Source organism: Manis pentadactyla, chromosome 15 (genome assembly GCF_030020395.1).
Source record: "Manis pentadactyla isolate mManPen7 chromosome 15, mManPen7.hap1, whole genome shotgun sequence".
Taxonomy (NCBI): domain Eukaryota; kingdom Metazoa; phylum Chordata; class Mammalia; order Pholidota; family Manidae; genus Manis; species Manis pentadactyla.
This window is the reverse complement of record NC_080033.1, coordinates 37,073,605-37,093,390: the sequence shown is the minus strand read 5'-3', so window position 1 is coordinate 37,093,390 and position 19,786 is coordinate 37,073,605. Positions and strand designations below refer to the sequence as shown.

The window sequence follows — 19,786 nt, the reverse complement described above, 5'->3', positions numbered from 1 at the left end:
GGACTCTGAATGAGAGGTCACCACATGTTCTCCATCCTGCAGGCTGGGGTATCACCCTCAGCACCTGGCTACCTGGACAGGTACTCACGTCAGCACTGGGCCAGAGCTCCTTAATCACGCTCTCTATCCTGTTCACCACCTCCATCCGCATCTTCTCCTCCTCTGGTCTTGGAGACATGTATTCATAAAAATCACTGATTTCTTCATGCAGGCTGAAGAAAAATGGCAGAAAAGTTACTATAGGCAGTGCCAAATGAGAAATCTCTATCCTAAATCATCTAAGTCTTATAATTCAGCTGATGACTTTACATTCATAGAGTTTTACCTTACTTTTAATGTTGTAACTCGTGCAAAACTAAAATGGGAATGTACATTAAATGGGAATGATTTAATCAATCATGCCAAAATAATAAAGGTAGGAAATTCCAAGAAGTCCTAATGGGAGTGTATTATCAGCAGCCCTCACAGCATTTATTATCAACCTATGCAAAACACTTGCTGGGTGCTGGTAGTTTATAAAAATTGTTAATTTAAAATGTAAAGCCTGATCTCTGCCTTTACACTCCCAATCCAGTAGACACAAACACAAGACGACACAGAATCCAGGTGACACAGGTAGTGGGACTGACCCTTCTACCCCTCTGCAACCATTCCTCACAGAAACAAACAGCATGTCTTTCCTAATGTTTGCTTAGTGAGTTAAGTGTCAAATGAACAGGTCAGCCAGGGAATATCAGCAAAGACCTGAAAAGAATGGCTGGTAGCCCAGGCCCCATGAAGGAGCTAATAACTTCCAGAGAGCAGAGGTACGAGGCACACCCAGGAAGCACTCAAAACTGAACAGGCTGTGGCAGAGGGAGGAGCAGGAAGAACAAGAGGAAAGCAGGCACCTGACAACAGCAGGCTTTGAATGATGAGCTTAGAAGTTCAGACTTCCCACTATGGTTACAGGGAGCTATTTAATTGTTTTTGAGGCAGAGCAGGCAAAGACTGACTTAAAAAATGCAGCACTTTTGAAGATTCATCTGGCAACTGGGCAAACAATGGCTTGGCAAAGAGACAAGACTAGAAGCAGAGAGAACAGTCCATAAATTACTGCAATTGTAGAAGGACTGGATGAAGGCCAGGAAGATGGTAGCAGGAAAGGAATGGGCTCCAGAGACATCACACATTCACAGACCCAAGGTGGGGTACAGAGCATGACCAGCAAAGGAGAGCTATCAGGGAGGATGCTTGCCAGGGCTGAAGGTACCAAGGACTGATGAAAGGAAAGCCTGACCTGGCTGTCTAATGGTCAGATTACTATTCTTGAACAGAAGAAAATGAAAGTAGTATTCCTTACAGAGTTGGTACAACTGTGAAGAGTTACTTCTGGGAGGGGAAAGTGAGGGTGAAACAAGGAAATCTGCTAACCTTGTGCTGAACGCTGACCGTGTGGGAGGCCCAGCTCCAGTGAGCTGGAGGAAAGCTGGAGGGGAGGACCAGAACCAGCTCAGTCTCTTGCACACTATGATGGACCAGAAGGCCAGAAGGCCACTAACAGCAATGGATGCCCACTGCTATGGGAGTCTGAGGGGCAGCAGGGAGCATCCTGGAGGATGGTGGCCAGGTGGGGCAGCCTGGTAGTATAATCTTAAAGGAAGAGTGTGCAACTGCATGGCCTATTCAGGGCCACAGCAGGTTCAGGATTTACGCAAAGCTGGAAACATGGGAGACCAAAAATAATTCTGAGGAAGGAAAAAGATCTAAATCCCAATTCCCACTGGCTATAACACTTAAAATGTGGCCAGGTAAACAATCAACAGTTTTTGCCTTTTCTGATGTTTTATTTTTAGAGTGAATCAAAAATCTTGAGTTCTAGACTCAGGCTCTGCCTAAAGGCAGCTGTGTTCCTTTTGAAAAGTGACCAGAGAAAAAGTGAAAAGAGACCATTTTGTACAGCGTGCCTGTGCAATACTACAGAAAAATCGGGTTTTAAGACTCCAGAGTGCTCTACAGGTGAATCCAGAGACTCCAGTGGAGCTGTCTTCCTTGCTATGTCTCTGGGTACTTTAATCGGATCTGCACCTTCTGTTTTTTTAAAGCTTCCTGAGTTTTTCTCTAAGGTTATCCCCTTTTGGCTTCTTGAAGACAAAAGTTAAAACAGTTACTAGAAAGTTTATAAACTGCACTGCTCTTCCGCACAGATCTTTTGGCAAAGACAAGGACCAAGAATAAAGAGCAAAACGGGACTTCTCCTTATCTAACTGGATCATTAGCTTTGAATTATCAAAGTTTATTTGTGGTTCAAAAGCACATCCCCTTAAAGACTTCCCTTTTAACCAATGAAGAAAACCTCCTGAATTTGACTCTATCTACTCTACAAAGGCAAAAAATATTTAGCCCAAGTTCCAGTTAATCTTTAAGCTGAGCAAGAATTCATTCTCCAAACATTATTGAGTGTCTATGTTCAAGGTATTAGAAAGAAAAAGGCTAGTCAAACATAATCCTTGTCCAGAGTAATTTCCATGTGATGATCAAAAGAAATACTCTGTTAAAGTAGTTCTGTGATATGTAATGTATACATTCTGCATGGTTCCACTATAGCCAGTTTTCAGATGAAGAGAAGGGGAGGTTTCCAACCATCACAGCTGTGGGGAATGAAATGGTTGCCGTGCAGGTCAGTGAGGTCCTATCACTACAAGTGTAAAGAAAGAAACTAGATGACCATGAGGCAAAAAAAGATCTAATAAGAGATTCCTGAACTTGGTAAAAAGTGGAGCAGATTCTAAAATTTATCACTACAAGTCCAGGTTCCTAGTTAGCACTTTAATTTGGAGGCAAATTATTATAGGTTTACAAGATGAGGTTTTAAAACAGGACTATTTCAAACATTAGTATTTCATGGAACCATCTTCCTACTTAGGAAAAAATGGTTCCACAGGTTATCCTACTTCTTTATTGATGTGTGTTTGCCATATGGGAAGGCAGAGAGAGGAATAAGGTAAAAAGGAAGGCTGTTAGGGTAGAAACATGCTTAATAATAGTAACAAGAGAGCCCTTCTCAGTCTACCAGGGTCATCCCTACCTACACCAAACACAAACACTGCTGCCTGCCTCGCCTATATCTAACTAGGTATGTGTAAAATGCTTAAAGAACTAAGTGAAAAATCTTCGTACATTTAGGAAATATACTTCCAGTAGAGATTTTAAAAATAATTTTGAGAGTGCTCCATCCCTGTGGACTGTACTCATTTTACAGGCATGGTACAATATATATCTAGGTGCTTAAAAAATACTGAAGGAACAGAATCCTGTTTGGGGAGTGCCAACTGCATGTCTGGCACACTTTTGAGTGACATGATGATCTAATAAAGTCTGGTGACTAGAGAAATTTTGCAAGCTTGCTTCACATATTAACGTAACTTTACGCTTCTGAAATCAACCAACTACACAGAGAAAGCTTCAGTTTCTTCCACATCTGAAGCAAAATTCAGTATGATTGATTAGTAAATACTAATTACACACCAGCCTTACAGTTTCTCATCTTAAAATTATAAAATGACCTTTTCTGTGATCAAAACTTACAAGTGACCAAAATACAATGTCTTCTATTAGGACATCACTGTTTTCTTTTTAAAAGGAAAATGAGCAAGAAAGCATGCCTACTCCCTATTTACAAAGGAAAGGTAGGATTGAAGAAAAACATGGTGGTGTAAGAAGCAAGGTAGAAACCTCCTTCCAAAATCACATAAAACACCAAAATACAGCAAATACAACTAATCCTGAAAACAACCTGAAGACTGCAGAACAGACTGCCTACATCTGGGAAGAAGAGAGGACCTCACAGAAAAGAGTAAAGTGGCAAAGCCATGATAAGGCAGGACCCAAGCCCTCCCCCAGCCCCAACCCACAGGTGGGAGGAAGGAGAGTGGAGCCAGGAGGGAATAGAAGTCCAGGATCACTGAACACCTCACCCTGGAGATCAGCTCTGTGAACACAAACCCACATTACGTGGTGCTTTGGAGATTAGTGGGACTGGAAAGCAAAGACAGGTGGAACACGCGGAGAGGCTGAGTTTCCAGCTACTTGTGGAGAACAGGTATACACTACTGGTCCCCCTGAGACAACAGAAAAGCAGGCAGCTTGAAGGACTTCCCAGTAACGAAGGAGTGCTGGAGGGGCAGAGGTTACACAGACCTCCCAGCCAGCCTAGCTCATCAGGTTGGGAATTCTCAGGAGCTTCAAACGCTCGATCCCCCTGACTAGAAATGCAGCCCCAAGGCTCCGCAATGCATGCAACAGCCTGCCGCTCCCTCCTCCCAGCAGGCATTGGTCCCACTACCCTGCCACATCTGCCATCGCAGAAAACCGGTAGGAGGGTGGTCCGCCCACATCCCCTCCAGGGGCACAGCATGGAGGCTCCTCCCTGTGCACAAGGCCCGCTTGACCTGGCAGTGGAGGCAGGCATTACAGCCAGGAAGGCAGGAAACCTTCCCAGCCAAGCTCTTTCCCCCTGGCAAGGGCCAGTCCCATGTTCCAGCCATAGGGGGAAGGCAGCTCAGCCCACAGAAGCTCCAGTGGTGTACCCCAAGTATTCTCCCTGCTCACGAGATCAGCTGATGGCCCACACAGCACACCTGATGTATCACTACAAGACAGACAGGTGCCACACCCACTGCATGCCAACAGCTAGGGCTCGCACACAGGAAAATGAGTTGCTGGGAACTAGAGGGCACCTCTTACACAAAGCTATTATTCCACAAGAAACACTAAAAAAAAAAAAAAAGAGGCAGAGGAATTTGGTCCTAACAAAACTACAAGATAAAACACCAGAAAGAGGGCTTAGTGATACAAAAATCACAAATCTTCTTGCTAAAGATTTCAAAACAAAAGTCATAAACATGCTCACAGATTTACAGAAAAATATTCAACATCTCAGGGAGACTTCAACAAAGAGATAGAAATCTTGAAAAGCCATTCACAGCTAAAGAATACAGTATCTGAAATGAAACATACAAAGAGGGATTTAAAAGTAGATTAGATGATACAGAGGAGACAGTAAATGAAATAGAAATTAGAGAACAGGAAAACAAAGAAGCTGAGGAACAGAGAGAAAAAGAATCTCTAGGAATGAAAGAATAAGAAAGTTGTGCGACCAATCCAAATGGAATAATATTCACATTATAGGGATACCAGAAGAAGAAGAGAGAGAAAAAGGTATAAAGTAAAAGTCTCTTTGAGGAAATACTTGTTGAAAATCTCCCCAATCTGGGGAAGGAAATAGACACTCAGGTCATGGAAGCATAAAGATCTTCCAACAAAAGGAACCCTAGGAAGATACCACCAAGACACATAATAATTAAAATGGAAAAAGATCAAGGACAAGGACAGAGTATTAAAAGCAGCCAGAGAGAGAAAAAAATATACTTATAAAGGAAACCCCATTAGGCTATCAGACTTATCAGCAGAAACCTTATAGGCCAGAAGAGAGTGGCATGATATATTTAACGTAATGAAACAGTAGGACCTCCAGCCAAAAATACTCTACTCAGCAAGGTTATCAGTAAATTTGAAGTAGAGAATAAACAATTTCCAGATAAGCAAAAGTTGAGGGAATTCACCAACACTAAACCATCCCTACAGGATCTGTTAACAGAACTGCTCTAGATGGAAATGCTCCTAAGGCTAAATAGCTGTCAAAAGAGAAAATAAACTCACAGTAAAGACAGTAGACCAACTGATTCCTAAGCAAGTATGAAATTAAATCAATTATTCACAAAGTTAGTCAAGGGATACACAAAGAGTGCAGAATATGAAACCTAATATATAAAGAGTAGAGGAAGAGGAGGAAGAAGAATGGGAGGGAAAAGAAAGTACCTTTTGATTGTATCTGAAATAGAGTAATCAGTGATTTAAGATAGACTGTTAGATAGTAAGGAAGCTATCCTTGAACCTTTGGTAACCACAAATCTAAAGCTCACAATGACAATAAGTACATGTCTATCCACCTTAAATGTAAATGGACTGAATGTAACAATCAAAAGATACAGATGGGCAGAATGGTTAAAAAAAATAAAAAAGGAAGACCCACCTATATGCTGCCTATAAGAGACTAATTTCAAACCCAAAGACATACACAGACTAAAAGTGAAGGGATAGAAAAAATATTCCAGGAAAATAATAGGGAGAAAAAAGCAGGAGTAACAGTACTTATATCAGACAAAATAGATTTCAAAACAAAGTAACAAGAGACAAACAAGGACATCACATAATGATGAACAGGTCAGTCCAACAAGAGGGTATAACCACTATAAATATCTATGCACCCAACAGAGCATCTAAATATGTGAAACAAATATTAAGAGAATTAAAGGGGGAAATAGAATGCAATGCATTCAAATTAGGACATTTTAACATGCAACTCACACTAATAGGTCAACCCGACAGAAAATAAGGAAATAGATGAACTGAACACATTAGAATAGATGGACTTACATACATACATCTACAGGATACTCCACCCAAAAGCAGCAGCAGAATATACATTCTTCTCAAGTGTACATGGAATGTTTTCCAGAATAGATCACATACTAGGCCACAGAAAGAGCGTCAATAAATTTAAAAATATTGACATTGTATCCACCAGCTTCTTGACCACAAAGGTATGAAACTAGAAATACATTATGCAAAGAAAACAAAAAAGCCTGCAAACACATGGAGGCTTAACAACATGCTCCTAAATAATCAATGGATTGATGACTAAATTTAAACAGAGAGCAAGCAATATATGGTGACAAATGAAAACAGTAACTCAACATCCTGAAACCTGTGGGATGAATCGAAGGCAGTTCTAAGAGGCCAAGTATATATAGCAAGGTACATTTACCTCAAGAAACAAGAACAATCCCAAATGAACAGTCTAAACTCACAATTAGTGAAACTGGAAAAAGAAGACAAATGAGGTTCAAAGTCAGTAGAAGGAGGGACATAATGAAGAGCAGAGCAGAAATAAATAAAATTGAGAATAAAACAATAGACAGAATCAATGAAACCAGGAGCTAGTTCTTCAAGAAAATAAACAAAATAGATAAACCCCTAGCAAGACTTATAAAGAAAAAAAAGTGTACACACATAAACAGAATCAGAAATGAAAAAGGAGAATCACAACAGACACCACAGAAATACAAAGAATTATCAGAGAATACTATGAAAAATTACATGCCAACAAGTTGGATGACTTAGAAGAAATGAACAACTTTCTAGAAAAATACAACCTTCTAAGACTGATTCAGGAAGAAAAAGAAAATCTGAACAGACCAATTACAACCAATGAAATCAAATTGGTAATCAAAAAACTACAAAATCCCTGGACCAGATGGCTTCAGAGCTGAATTTTATCAAACATTTAAAGAAGAGCTAATACCCATCCTTCTTAAAGTATTCCAAAAAATAGAAGAGGAGGGAATAATTCCAAACTCATTCTATGAGACCAGCATCACTCTAATACAGAACCAGATGACACCACAAAAGAAGAATATCACAGACCAATATCCTTGATGTACATAGACACAAAAATCCTCAACAAAATATTAGCAAACCAAATTCAAAAAATACATCAAAAAGATCATCCATCATGACCAAGTGTGATTTATTCCAGGGATGCAAGGAATGTATAAAATTCATAAATCAATCAATATCATATACCATATCAACAAAATGGACAAAACTCACATGATCATCTCAATAGATGTTAAAATAGCATTTAATAAAATTTAACATCCATTCATGATAAAAACTCTCAACAAAATGGGTATTGAGGGTAAGTATCTCAACATAATAAAGGCCACATATAACAAACCCACAGCCAACATCATACTTCACAGCAAAAAGTTGAAAGCTTTTCCTCTAAGACTGGGAACAAGACAAGGATGTAGATTCTCACCACTTTTATTCAGCATAGTACTGGAGGTCCTAGCCACAGCAATCAGACAACACAAAGAGATAAAAGGCATGCAAATTGGTAAAGAAGAAATTAAACTTTCACTGTTTGCAGATGACATGATATTATACATAAAAAACCCTAAAGAATCCACCAAAAAAACCTCTTAGGACTAATAACTGAATTCAGGAAAGTTGCAGGATGCAAAATTAATACACAGAAATCTGTTGCATTCCTATATACTAAAAACAAAGTAATAGAAAGAGAAATCAGGAAAACAATTTCATTCACAACTGCATGAAAAAGAATAAAATACCTAGGAATAAGCCTAACCAAGGAGGTGAAAGACCTATACTGTGAAAACTATAAGACACTCATGAGAGAAATTAAAGAAAACACCAATAAATGGAAATACTGCCCGTGCTCATGGACAGTAAGAATTAGTATTATTGAAATGGCCATACTGCCCAAAGCAATTTACAGATTCAATACAATCCCTATCAAAATACCAATAGCATTCTCCAGTGAACTGGAACAAACAATTCTAAAATTCATATGGAACCACAAAAGACCCCAAATAGCTGAAGTAATACTGAGAAAACAAGAACAAAGCTGGGGGCGTTTATGCTCCCTGACTTCAAGCTTTTCTATAAAGCTACAGTAATCAAAACAATTTGGTACTGGCACAAAAACAGACACATAGATCAATGGAAAGAATAGGAAGCACACATATAAACACATGCATATATGCTCAATTAATATACGATAATGGAGCCATGAATATATAGTGGGGAAAAGACAACCTCTTCAACAACTGGTGTTGGGAAAACTGGACAGCTACTGGATGAAACTGGATTATTGTCTAACTTGATACACAAAGATTAACTTGAAAGTGATCAAAGACTTGAATGTAAGTCATGAAACCATAAAACTCTTAGAAGAAAACACAGGAAAAATCTCTTAAATATAAACATGAGCAACTTTTTCCTGAATACATCTCCTCGGGCAAGGGAAACAAAATAAAAAATGAACAAGTAGGACTACATCAAACTAAAAAGCTTCTGTAAAGCAAAGGACACCATCAGCCAAACAAAAAGACATCCTACTCTATGGAAGAATATATTCATAAACAATTTATCTGATAAGGAGTTAACATCTAAAATATATAAAGACCTCACATGCCTCAACACTCAAAAAACAAATGACCTGATTAAAAAATGGGCGGAGGATCTGTACAGACACTTCTCCAAAGAAGAAATACATATGGCAAACAGGCACACAAAAAGATGCTCCACATAGCTAATCATCAGGGTAATGCAAATTAAAACCACAATGAGATATCACCTCACACCAGTTAGGATGGACAATATACAAAAGACAAGAAACAACAAATGCTGATGAGGATGTGGAGAAAGGGGAACCTCCTACACTGTTGGTAGGAATGTAAATTGGTTCAACCACTGTGGAAAGCAATATGGAGGTTCATCAAAAAACTAAAAATAGAAACACCCCTTGACCCAGTGATTCCATTCCTAAGAATTTACCAGAAGAAAACAAGATCTCTGATTCAAAAAGACATATGCACTCCTATGTTTATCACTGCACTATTTATAATAACCAAGATATGGAAGCAACCTAAATGTCCATCAACAGATGGATGAAAAGGATATTATTCAGCCACAAAAAGAAAAGAAATCCTACCATTTGCAACAACATGGATGGATCTAGAGGGTATTATGCTCAGTGAAATAAGTCAGGCATAGAAAGTACCAAATGATTTCACTTAAAGCAAAACTGAAGGAACAAAGCAGAAATGGACTCATAGAGATTGGATTAAAGATGGTGGCATGAGAGGTGAGATAGAGACCTCCTCCTAAAACCACATGTAACATGAAAATATAATTAATACAACTAATCCTGAAAGAGCAACAGGAAAGAAGGCTGCGCCAGACTGCATACACCTGGAAGACAGAAAAGACCTCACGGAACAGGGTAACATACCAAAGCCGTGACCTGGTGAGACCCTGGCCCTTCCCCGACCCCAGCTCATCAGCGGGAGGAAGAGAAACAGAATGGGGAGGGGGTGGAGGCCTGGGACTGCTGAACACCTAGCCCTGGAAATCTGGGCTGCAGTTTGAGAGACTTCCTAAAAGCAAGAGGAGACTGCTAAAGAGGCAAGGGTTACACAGAACTTACTGTTCAGGAGAAAGGCCAGGTAGACAAAATTGTCTGGGTGCACTCTGCCCAACAGGTTGGGAACTTTCACCATCTTCAGGCGCTTCATCCCCCTGACTGGCTACGCAGCTCCAAGAGCCCCACCATGATACACAGCCTGCCGAGCCTTCCACCCAGCCAGCCTGCACCTGGCTTGCAAACCGGCAAACCCTGCCCTAGCCTCAGGCCAGCAAGAGGGAAGCCCTGTCTACAGCAGCTACAAACGCAAAGCACAGAGGCTTACACCTGTGTGTTCGGCCCACTGGTTCTGTCAGTGGAGACAGGCAGAGCAGCAGCTGGAAAGCAGGAAACAGCTCTTTCCTCCCCCCAGGCACCAGCACAACTCCCCTGCAACCCACGACATCATTCCAGGGGGCTGAGCAGCTCCAGAGAGTAGAGCTTCTGGGCACTATAGGGCACCACATGCAAATATGAAATGTCAAAGGAACCTGGTTTAAAGCAAAATCCCAACAACAGAAAAAGGATCGAGTGGGACTAAACTAATCTTCCTGAAAGAGAGTTCAAAATAAAAATGACAAACATGCTCCTGGAGGTACAGAAAAATATTCAAAAACTCAGGAACGAATTTAGGACAGAGATCTAATCATTGAGGAACACAATGGGGGGTGTTAAAGCCAATTAGAAACTACGTGTGAAAGTATAAATTACTACAATCTCTCAAAAGATTGTCATTAATAATTACTAACATTTATATAAATAATTTTAAAAATTCCTCTCCTTTCAATTATAAATGAAATAGAAATTAGAGAAGAGGAATACAAAGAAGCTGAGGCACAGAGAGAAAAAAGGATCTCTAGGAATGAAAGAATATTGAGAGAACTGTGTGAACAATCCAAATGGAACAATATTCGTATCATAGGGATACCAGAAGAAGATGAGAGAAAAAGGAATAGAAAGTTTCTTTGAGGAGATAATTGCTGAAAACTTCCACAATCTGGGGAAGGAGATAGTCTTTTAGGCCATAGAGGAGCACAGATCTCCCAACACAAGGGACCCAAGGAAGACAACACCAAGACATACAGTAATTAAAATGGCAGAGGTCAAGGATAAGGACAGACTTTTAAAAGCAGCCAGAGAGAGAAAAAAGATCACATAGAAAGGAAAGCCCATCAGGCTACCATCAGACTTCTCAAGCAGAAACCTCACAGGCCAGAAGGGAGTGGCATGATATATTTAATGCAATGAAGCAGAAGGGCCTCGAACCAAAAACACTCTATCTGGCAACATTATCATTTAAATTTGAAGGAGGGATTAAACAATTTCCAGATAAGCAAAAGCTGAGAGAATTTACCTCCCACAAACCACCTCTACAGTGTATTTTGGAGGGACTGCTATAGATGGAAGTGTTCCTAAGGTTAAATAGCTGTCACCAGAGGTAGTAAAAAGGGATAGACAAAGAGTACAGAATATGATACCTAATATATAAGGAATGGAGGAGGAAGAAAAGAAGAGAAAATAAAAAGAACCTTTAGATTGTGTTTGTAATAGCATACTAAGTGAGTTAAGTTAGACTCTTAGATAGTAAGGAAGTTACCCTTGAAACTTTGGTAACCAGGAATCTAAAGCCTGCAATGGCAATAAGTACATACCTATTGATAATCACCCTAAATGTAAATGAACTGAATGCGCCAATCAAAAGACAAAGAGTCCCTGAATGGATAAAAAAACAAGACCCAACTACATGCTGCCCACAAGAGAGTCACTTCAATCCCAAAGACATACACAGACTAAAAGTGAAGGATGGAAAAAGATATTTCATGCAACTAATAGGGAGAAAAAAGCAGGTGTTGCAGTAATTATATCAGAAAAATAGACTTTAAAATAAAGAAAGTCACAAGAGACAAAGAAGGACATTACATAATGATAAAGGGGTCAATCCAACAAGAGAATATAACCATTATAAATATCTAAGCACCCAACACAGGAGCACCTACATATGTGAAACAAATACTAACAGAATTACAGGGGGAAATAGAATGCAATGTATTCATTCTAGGAGACTTCAACAGTCCACTCACTTCAAAGGACATAAAAAATGGGCAGAGGATATGAACAGACAACTCTCCAAAGAAGAAATTCAGATGGCCAACAGGCACATGAAAAGATGTTCCACTTTCCTAATTATCAGGGAAATGCAAATAAAAACCACAATGAGGTGTCACCTCACACCAGTTAGAATGGCCAGTATCGAAAAAACTAGGAACAACAAATGCTGGCAAGGTTGTGGAGAAAGAGGAATCCTCCTACATTACATTGAAGACAATGACTCTGTAACATCTTACTATGCTGATAGACAGTGATCGCAATAGAGGCAGTGAGGACTTGACAATAACAGGTGAATATTGAAACCACTGTATTGTTTCTGTGAAACCATTATAAGATTGTGTATCAATGATACTTTAATAAAAAAAATTTTTAAGTTAAGGTAGATAATATAAAAGCAATATGATAAAGTAAGTCCACTATGACCCGTAAAAGATGCTTCCCCCATGCCAAAAAAAGAACCAAAATCAATTTGCCACGGTAAAATTTACATTACTGTCAAAATTAATGATAATACAGAAATTTAATGTGACAAGGAAGAGAAATCAGTAAAAAATTATATTCTATATTTTAAAAAGTACAGCCCACAGACAATTTAGGTCAAAGCAGAGATATGAAAAAAATCACTTTTGCTCTGAGAAAAACTCTACTAGAAGAGAAATGCTAGCCTTTCAAAGTTATATGAATTTTATAATGTTCATTATAGAAAGGGGGAAAAAAAGGGAAGAAATGGTCCTCAGAGGCTCAATTTCTCTGGCTATAAAAGGGAATAACCCACTTCACACCTTTTCCACTTGGCTGCTCATGGGATAGATGTGAGTCTCTTAAGAACCTCAGGATACTCAAAGCCAGAGGCAATGAGGAAGCCCCTCGATGCCTCCAAGGCTATAGCAATCAGACGACCGAGTGTCAGCCCCTTGGCAGGGTTGGTGCCCCAGTTCAGCATTGTCCCCTGCAGCTCACCTGACATCTATCTGTTCAGAGACTCACAATGCTTCATGAAGGACACCTGCCCAGCTTACAGCGTACCTGAGGCCATCTCCACATCACGGTCAAGCTTTCCAGTTTTCATAACTGAAGTCCTCAATAATTATTAACTTCAGACTTACATGAATGCACTGACAAAGTTCTATGCAATTTCTGTCAATAACAAGATACTTCTCCCCCTCAAAAAAACAACTTTTAAGATTAATAGTAACTAATTTTGACAAGGCTATATGGAAAAGGCACACACTACGTGTGAAAGTATAAATTACTACAATCTCTCAAAAGATTGTCTTATTAATAATTACTAACATTTATATAAATAATTTTTAAAATTCCTCTCCTTTAATTAAAAGCAAGATCTTGAAGAGGTATCTGTACTCGCATTCATGTTCAATGCAGCATGATTCACCATAGCCAAGATATGGAAACAACTCAAATGTCCACTGACAGATGAATGGATAAAGAAAATGTGGTATATACCTACGACATATTATTCAGTCTTAAAAAAGGAAATCTTCCCATTTGCAACATGAATGAACGTGAAGGACATTACCTTAAGTGAAATAAGCCAATCACAGAAGACACATACTGCATGGTCCCACTTGTATGAGCTCCTAAAAATAGTCAAACTCACAGAAGCAGAGACTACGATGGTGGCTGCCAGGGGCTGGGTGGAGAGGAAAATGAGGAGTTGTTCAATGTGTATAAAGTTTCAGTTAAGCAAGATGGGTAAGTTCTAGAGCTCTGCAGCAAACATACTGTCTACAGCTAACAATATTATAAATTTGTTGTGTTCTTACCACAGAAAAGGGGAGAGGGGGACACAAGAAAACTTTTGGAGGTATTGTATATGTATATTACCTTAATTGTGGTGAAGGTTCCATGGGTGTGTACATATGGCCAAACTCATCAACTTGATTATTTGTGTTAAACATGGACAATTTTTTTGTATATCAATAATACTTCCATTAAGCTACTACTTAAAAACTAATCTCCTTCCTTTTATCCTCCAGAATTATTTCCATGCAGGAACAAGGATATTTACCTCAGCATTACTTGATATACTAAAAAATTTAGAAACATCCTCAATGTCTATCAATGGAATCCAATTAAATAATCACAGGAGCACTCACTGACCTTTCCTTAAGGTACAGCCAATAATTCATTAAAAATAATTAAAGAGAGCTGTATGAATTATCAGAGAAATTCTGATCTAATACCTGTTAAGTTTAAAAGAAAAAGCACAAGGTGTTTAGCAAGATCTCTTTCATGTACATTAAAAAGACACCCAAAAGAAGGGGGCGGAAGATGGCGGCGTGAGTAGAGCAGCGGAAATCTCCTCCCAAAACAGCATATATCTATGAAAATATAACAAAGACAACCCTTCCCAGAATAAAGACCAGAGGACACAGGACAATATCCAGACCACATCCGCACCTGAGAGAACCCAGCGCCTCGCGAAGGGGGTAAGATACAAGCCCCGGCCCCGCGGGAGCCGAGCGCCCCTCCCCCCAGCTCCCGGCGGGAGAAGAGCAGGCAGAGCGGGAGGGAGACGGAGCCCAGGGCTGCCGAACACCCAGCCCCAGCCATCCGGGCCAGAGTGCAGGGCCCTCGATACTGGGAAAACAGGGCAGCAAGAACAGCGAGCAGGCACTGGAGGCTGGGTGACAGAGGACATAAGAAAAGCGCGCGACCATTTTTTTTTTTTTGCTTTTTTGCTGCTTTGTTTTGGCGAGCGCTTTTTGGAAGTCTTAAAGGGACAGGGACCCCAATATTAGGGAAACAGGGCAGAAAGACCGGTGAGCAGAGGCCTGAGGCTGGCACCGGAGAATAAAGAAAAACGAACGACCACCTTTTTTTTTTTAATTAAAAAAAATTTTTTTTTTAAATAAAAAAATTTTTTTTCTTGTTTTTTTTATGGTCGTTGTTTTGTTTTGGCGGGTGCTTTTTGGAAGTCTTAAAGGGGCAGGGCGGGCCACTTAATCCAGAGGTAGGGAATCCGGGATCTCTGGGCACCCTAACCCCTGGGCTGCAGGGAGCAGGGAGGCCCCTTACGGAGATAAATAGCCTCCGAGCAGCTCCTGCTCCAACGCGACTCCACCATTTTGGAGTAGCTGCCCGAGCCAGGCCACGCCCACAGCAACAGCGGAGATTAACTCCATAGCAGCCGGGCAGGAAGCAGAAACCCTGTCTGCGCGCAGCTGCGCAGCACAAGCCACTAGAGGCCGCTGTTCTCCCAGGAGAGGAGGGCCACAAACCAACAAGAAGGGAAGTCCTTCCAGCCGTCACTCGTCCCAGTTCTGCAGACTATTCCTATCACCATGAAAAGGCAAAGCTACAGGCAGACAAAGATCACAGAGACAACACCAGAGAAGGAGACAGACCTAACCAGTCTTCCTGACAAAGAATTCAAAATAAGAATCATAAACATGCTGACAGAGATGCAGAGAAATACGCAAGAAAAATGGGATGAAGTCCGGAAAGAGATCACAGATGCCAGAAAGGAGATCGCAGAAATGAAACAAACTCTGGAAGGGTTTATAAGCAGAATGGATAGAATGCAAGAGGCCATTGATGGAATTGAAATCAGAGAACAGGAACGCATAGAAGCTGACATAGAGAGAGACAAAAGGATCTCCAGGAATGAAACAATATTAAGAGAACTGTGTGACCAATCTAAAAGGAGCAATATCCGTATTATAGGGGTCCCAGAAGAAGAAGAGAGAGGCAAAGAGATGGAAAGTATCTTAGAAGAAATAATTGCTGAAAACTTCCCCACACTGGGGGAGGACGTAATCAAACAGACCACGGAAATACACAGAACCCCCAACAGAAAGGATCCAAGAAGGGCAACACCAAGACACATAATAATTAAAATGGCAAAGATCAAGGACAAGGAAAGAGTGTTAAAGGCAGCTAGAGAGAAAAAGGTCACCTATAAAGGGAAACCTATCAGGCTAACGTCAGATTTCTCAACAGAAACCCTACAGGCCAGAAGAGAATGGCATGATATATTTAATACAATGAAACAGAAGGGCCTTGAACCAAGGATACTGTATCCAGCACGACTATCATTCAAATATGACGGTGGGATTAAACAATTCCCAGACAAACAAAAGCTGAGGGAATTTGCTTTCCACAAACCACCTCTACAGAACATCTTACAGGGTCTGCTCTAGATGGGAGCACTCCTAGAAAGAGCACAGCACAAAACACCCAACATATGAAGAATCGAGGAGGAGGAACAAGAAGGGAGAGAAGAAAAGAATCTCCAGACAGTGTATATAACAGCTCAATAAGCGAGCTAAGTTAGGCAGTAAGATACTAAAGAGGCTAACCTTGAACCTTTGGTAACGACGAATTTAAAGCCTGCAATGGCAATAAGTACATATCTTTCAATAGTCACCCTAAATGTTAATGGGTTGAATGCACCAATCAAAAGACACAGAGTAACAGAATGGATAAAAAAGCAAGACCCATCTATATGCTGCTTACAAGAAACTCACCTCAAACCCAAAGACATGTACAGACTAAAAGTCAAGGGATGGAAAAACATATTTCAAGCAAACAACAGTGAGAAGAAAGCAGGGGTTGCAGTACTAATATCAGACAAAATAGACTTCAAAACAAAGAAAGTAACAAGAGATAAAGAAGGACACTACATAATGATAAAGGGCTCAGTCAAACAAGAGGATATAACCATTCTAAATATATATGCACCCAACACAGGAGCACCAGCATATGTGAAACAAATACTAACAGAACTAAAGGGGGATATAGACTGCAATGCATTCATTCTAGGAGACTTCAACACACCACTCACCCCAAAGGATAGATCCACTGGGCAGAAAATAAGTAAGGACACGGAAGCACTGAACAACACAGTAGAGCAGATGGACCTAATAGACATCTATAGAACTCTACATCCAAAAGCAGCGGGATATACATTCTTCTCAAGTGCACATGGAACATTCTCCAGAATAGACCACATACTAGGCCACAAAAAGAGCCTCAGAAAATTCCAAAAGATTGAAATCCTACCAACCAACTTTTCAGACCACAAAGGCATAAAACTAGAAATAAACTGTACAAAGAAAGCAAAGAGGCTCACGAACACATGGAGGCTTAACAACACGCTCCTAAATAATCAATGGATCAATGACCAAATCAAAATGGAGATCCAGCAATATATGGAAACAAATGACAACAACAACACTAAGCCCCAACTTCTGTGGGACACAGCAAAAGCAGTCTTAAGAGGAAAGTATATAGCAATCCAAGCATATTTAAAAAAGGAAGAGCAATCCCAAATGAATGGTCTAATGTCACAATTATCGAAATTGGAAAAAGAAGAACAGATGAGGCCTAAGGTAAGCAGAAGGAGGGACATAATAAAGATCAGAGAAGAAATAAATAAAATTGAGAAGAATAAAACAATAGCAAAAATCAATGAAACCAAGAGCTGGTTCTTCGAGAAAATAAACAAAATAGATAAGCCTCTAGCCAGACTTATGAAGAAGAAAAGAGAGTCAACACAAATCAACAATATCAGAAACGAGAAAGGAAAAATCACGACGGACCCCACAGAAATGCAAAGAATTATTGGAGAATACTATGAAAACCTATATGCTAACAAGCTGGGAAACCTAGGAGAAATGGACAACTTCCTAGAAAAATATAACCTTCCAAGATTGACCCAGGAAGAAACAGAAAATCTAAACAGACCAATTACCAGCAACGAAATTGAAGCGGTAATCAAAAAACTACCAAAGAACAAAACTCCCGGGCCAGATGGATTTACCTCGGAATTTTATCAGACATACAGGGAAGACATAATACCCATTCTCCTTAGAGTTTTCCAAAAATAGAGGAGGAGGGGATACTCCCAAACTCATTCTATGAAGCTAACATCACCCTAATACCAAAACCAGGCAAAGACCCCACCAAAAAAGAAAACTACAGACCAATATCCCTGATGAACGTAGATGCAAAAATACTCAACAAAATATTAGCAAACCGAATTCAAAAATACATCAAAAGGATCATACACCATGACCAAGTGGGATTCATTCCAGGGATGCAAGGATGGTACAACATTCGAAAGTCCATCAACATCATCCACCACATCAACAAAAAGAAAGACAAAAACCACATGATCATCTCCATAGATGCTGAAAAAGCATTTGACAAAGTTCAACATCCATTCATGTTAAAAACTCTCAGCAAAATGGGAATAGAGGGCAAGTACCTCAACATAATAAAGGCCATCTATGATAAACCCACAGCCAACATTATATTGAACAGCGAGAAGCTGAAAGCATTTCCTCTGAGATCGGGAACTAGACAGGGATGCCCACTCTCTCCACTGTTATTTAACATAGTACTGGAGGTCCTAGCCACGGCAATCAGACAAAATAAAGAAATACAAGGAATCCAGATTGGTAAAGAAGAAGTTAAACTGTCACTATTTGCAGATGACATGATACTGTACATAAAAAACCCTAAAGACTCCACCCCAAAACTACTAGAACTGATATCGGAATACAGCAAAGTTGCAGGATACAAAATCAACACACAGAAATCTGTGGCTTTCCTATATACTAACAATGAACCAACAGAGAAATCAGGAAAACAACTCCATTCACAATTGCATCAAAAAAAATAAAATACCTAGGAATAAACCTAACCAAAGAAGTGAAAGACTTATACTCTGAAAACTACAAGTCACTCTTAAGAGAAATTAAAGGGGACACTAACAGATGGAAACTCATCCCATGCTCGTGGCTAGGAAGAATTAATATCGTTAAAATGGCCATCCTGCCCAAAGCAATATACAGATTTGATGCAATCCCTATGAAACTACCAGCAACATTCTTCAATGAACTGGAACAAATAATTCAAAAATTCATATGGAAACACCAAAGACCCCGAATAGCCAAAGCAATCCTGAGAAAGAAGAATAAAGTAGGGGGAATCTCACTCCCCAACTTCAAGCTCTACTATAAAGCCATAGTAATCAAGACAATTTGGTACTGGCACAAGAGCAGAGCCACAGACCAATGGAACAGACTAGAGAATCCAGACATTAACCCAGACATATATGGTCAATTAATATTTGATAAAGGAGCCATGCACATACAATGGCGAAATGACAGTCTCTTCAACAGGTGGTGCTGGCAAAACTGGACAGCTACATGTAGGAGAATGAAACTGGACCATTGTCTAACCCCATATACAAAAGTAAACTCAAAATGGATCAAAGACCTGAATGTAAGCCATGAAACCATTAAACTCTTGGAAGAAAACATAGGCACAAACCTCTTAGACATAAACATGAGTGACCTCTTCTTGAACATATCTCCCCGGGCAAGGAAAACAACAGCAAAAATGAGTAAGTGGGACTATATTAAGCTGAAAAGCTTCTGTACAGCAAAAGACACCATCAATAGAACAAGAAGGATCCCTACAGTATGGGAGAATATATTTGAAAATGACACATCCGATAAAGGCTTGACGTCCAGAATATATAAGGAGCTCTCACGCCTCAACAAACAAAAAACAAATAACCCAATTAAAAAATGGGCAGAGGAACTGAACAGA

The 19,786-nt window shown here is 39.9% G+C and overlaps 1 protein-coding gene across 2 annotated transcripts in view; it reads right to left on the bottom strand.

Moving 5' to 3' along the window:
- The window catches only part of TENT4B (terminal nucleotidyltransferase 4B), a 96,120-nt gene that overhangs the window by 24,075 nt on the left and 52,259 nt on the right, over positions 1–19,786 (bottom strand). For both annotated transcript variants that reach the window (XM_036881018.2, XM_036881019.2), the window contains exon 2: positions 89–212. In XM_036881018.2, the coding sequence (XP_036736913.2) occupies positions 89–212 (124 nt within the window). The remainder of the gene's footprint in view (positions 1–88; positions 213–19,786) is intronic.